This window comes from Penaeus monodon, chromosome 32 (assembly GCF_015228065.2).
Source record: "Penaeus monodon isolate SGIC_2016 chromosome 32, NSTDA_Pmon_1, whole genome shotgun sequence".
NCBI classification, from domain to species: Eukaryota; Metazoa; Arthropoda; class Malacostraca; order Decapoda; family Penaeidae; genus Penaeus; species Penaeus monodon.
Window position 1 is genome coordinate 15693549 of NC_051417.1, and position 920 is coordinate 15694468.

Here is a 920-nt window from a genome sequence, read left to right on the forward strand (position 1 = left end):
ATGTGCGTGTAATAACTGAAGTTTTTTATAATGTTTTGATTCCTTAGGAGAGCTTCTGGCAAAAAAGAGAGCAGAAAGAAAAGCAAACTCACAGCAACTCAGCAGGAGGTACAAGAGAAACTCAACTTCCTTGAAAACAACTATCGGGAGAAGGAACAGGCTCTGAGAGTACAATTTGAGAATCTTGAGAAAAGTGCAGGATTTTAATTTCTCAAAGAAACTTCTTACTTTTGTAGCCGTCACAACTCCTGGCTAACATGTCCAAAATGGAGGATCATGTGCTCATTATACCCTCAAAACGGTTTGTCCAAATTCTGCAAGAGTTAAGAGATGCATTTGGGAGCCCACAGAGCATCCAGCAGAAGATCCCAGCGGGTGAGGGCTTAGCAGGAAAGGAAATCAAACTGACAACACAGGACATCAAGTGGTGTCATGAGAAGATGCGAGAGAGGGGCATCCCAGAGCGCGTCCATGAACTACTGGCAGAGAGTGAGATCATCTTGCCCAAATATGAACCACCCCCGAGGAGCCCAGAACTTGAAGCCAGGATTCAAAGGCTGCGGTTCGAGCAAGAGAACCGCGACTACAAAGACATGGTCAAAAGTGTGGATAACGTTTACCAAGGAGATGGAACACAGCTCGGAGAAATTGGCAAAGAAATGCGGATTGTTAATAGGCATATCATTTCAGGGCTTCAGTACCTCTTGTCTGTTATTGGCACTTTCTTTGCAGTATTTATCGCATTGGGTATGGCCACTCAGGACTACGGAGTGAGGGCTCTGGTAGCCACACTGGCTGCATTGGCGGTCGGCTTAGCAGAAATGTATTTTATTATCAGGGAAGATTTAAAGGAAGAAAGAAACCAGGATAAAGTGAAATAGTAACAACTAAAAAGCTGTGCCAAAAATATTGATAATTAA

At 43.6% G+C, this 920-nt stretch overlaps 1 protein-coding gene across 1 annotated transcript; it reads left to right on the forward strand.

Annotated features, from left to right (window-relative positions):
* Positions 1-62: 62 nt before the first annotated feature.
* LOC119593673 (transmembrane protein 199-like) lies at positions 63-888 on the forward strand. The gene has a single exon (XM_037942630.1). It carries the CDS (start codon positions 258-260, stop codon positions 879-881), a length of 624 nt encoding a protein of 207 aa, XP_037798558.1. The 5' UTR covers positions 63-257; the 3' UTR covers positions 882-888.
* The last annotated feature ends 32 nt before the right edge of the window (positions 889-920 follow it).

Excerpts from the sequence above, each read along its gene's own strand:
- LOC119593673 (XM_037942630.1), top strand. The coding sequence starts at position 258 with ATGTCCAAAATGGAGGATCATGTGCTCATTATACCCTCAAAACGGTTT.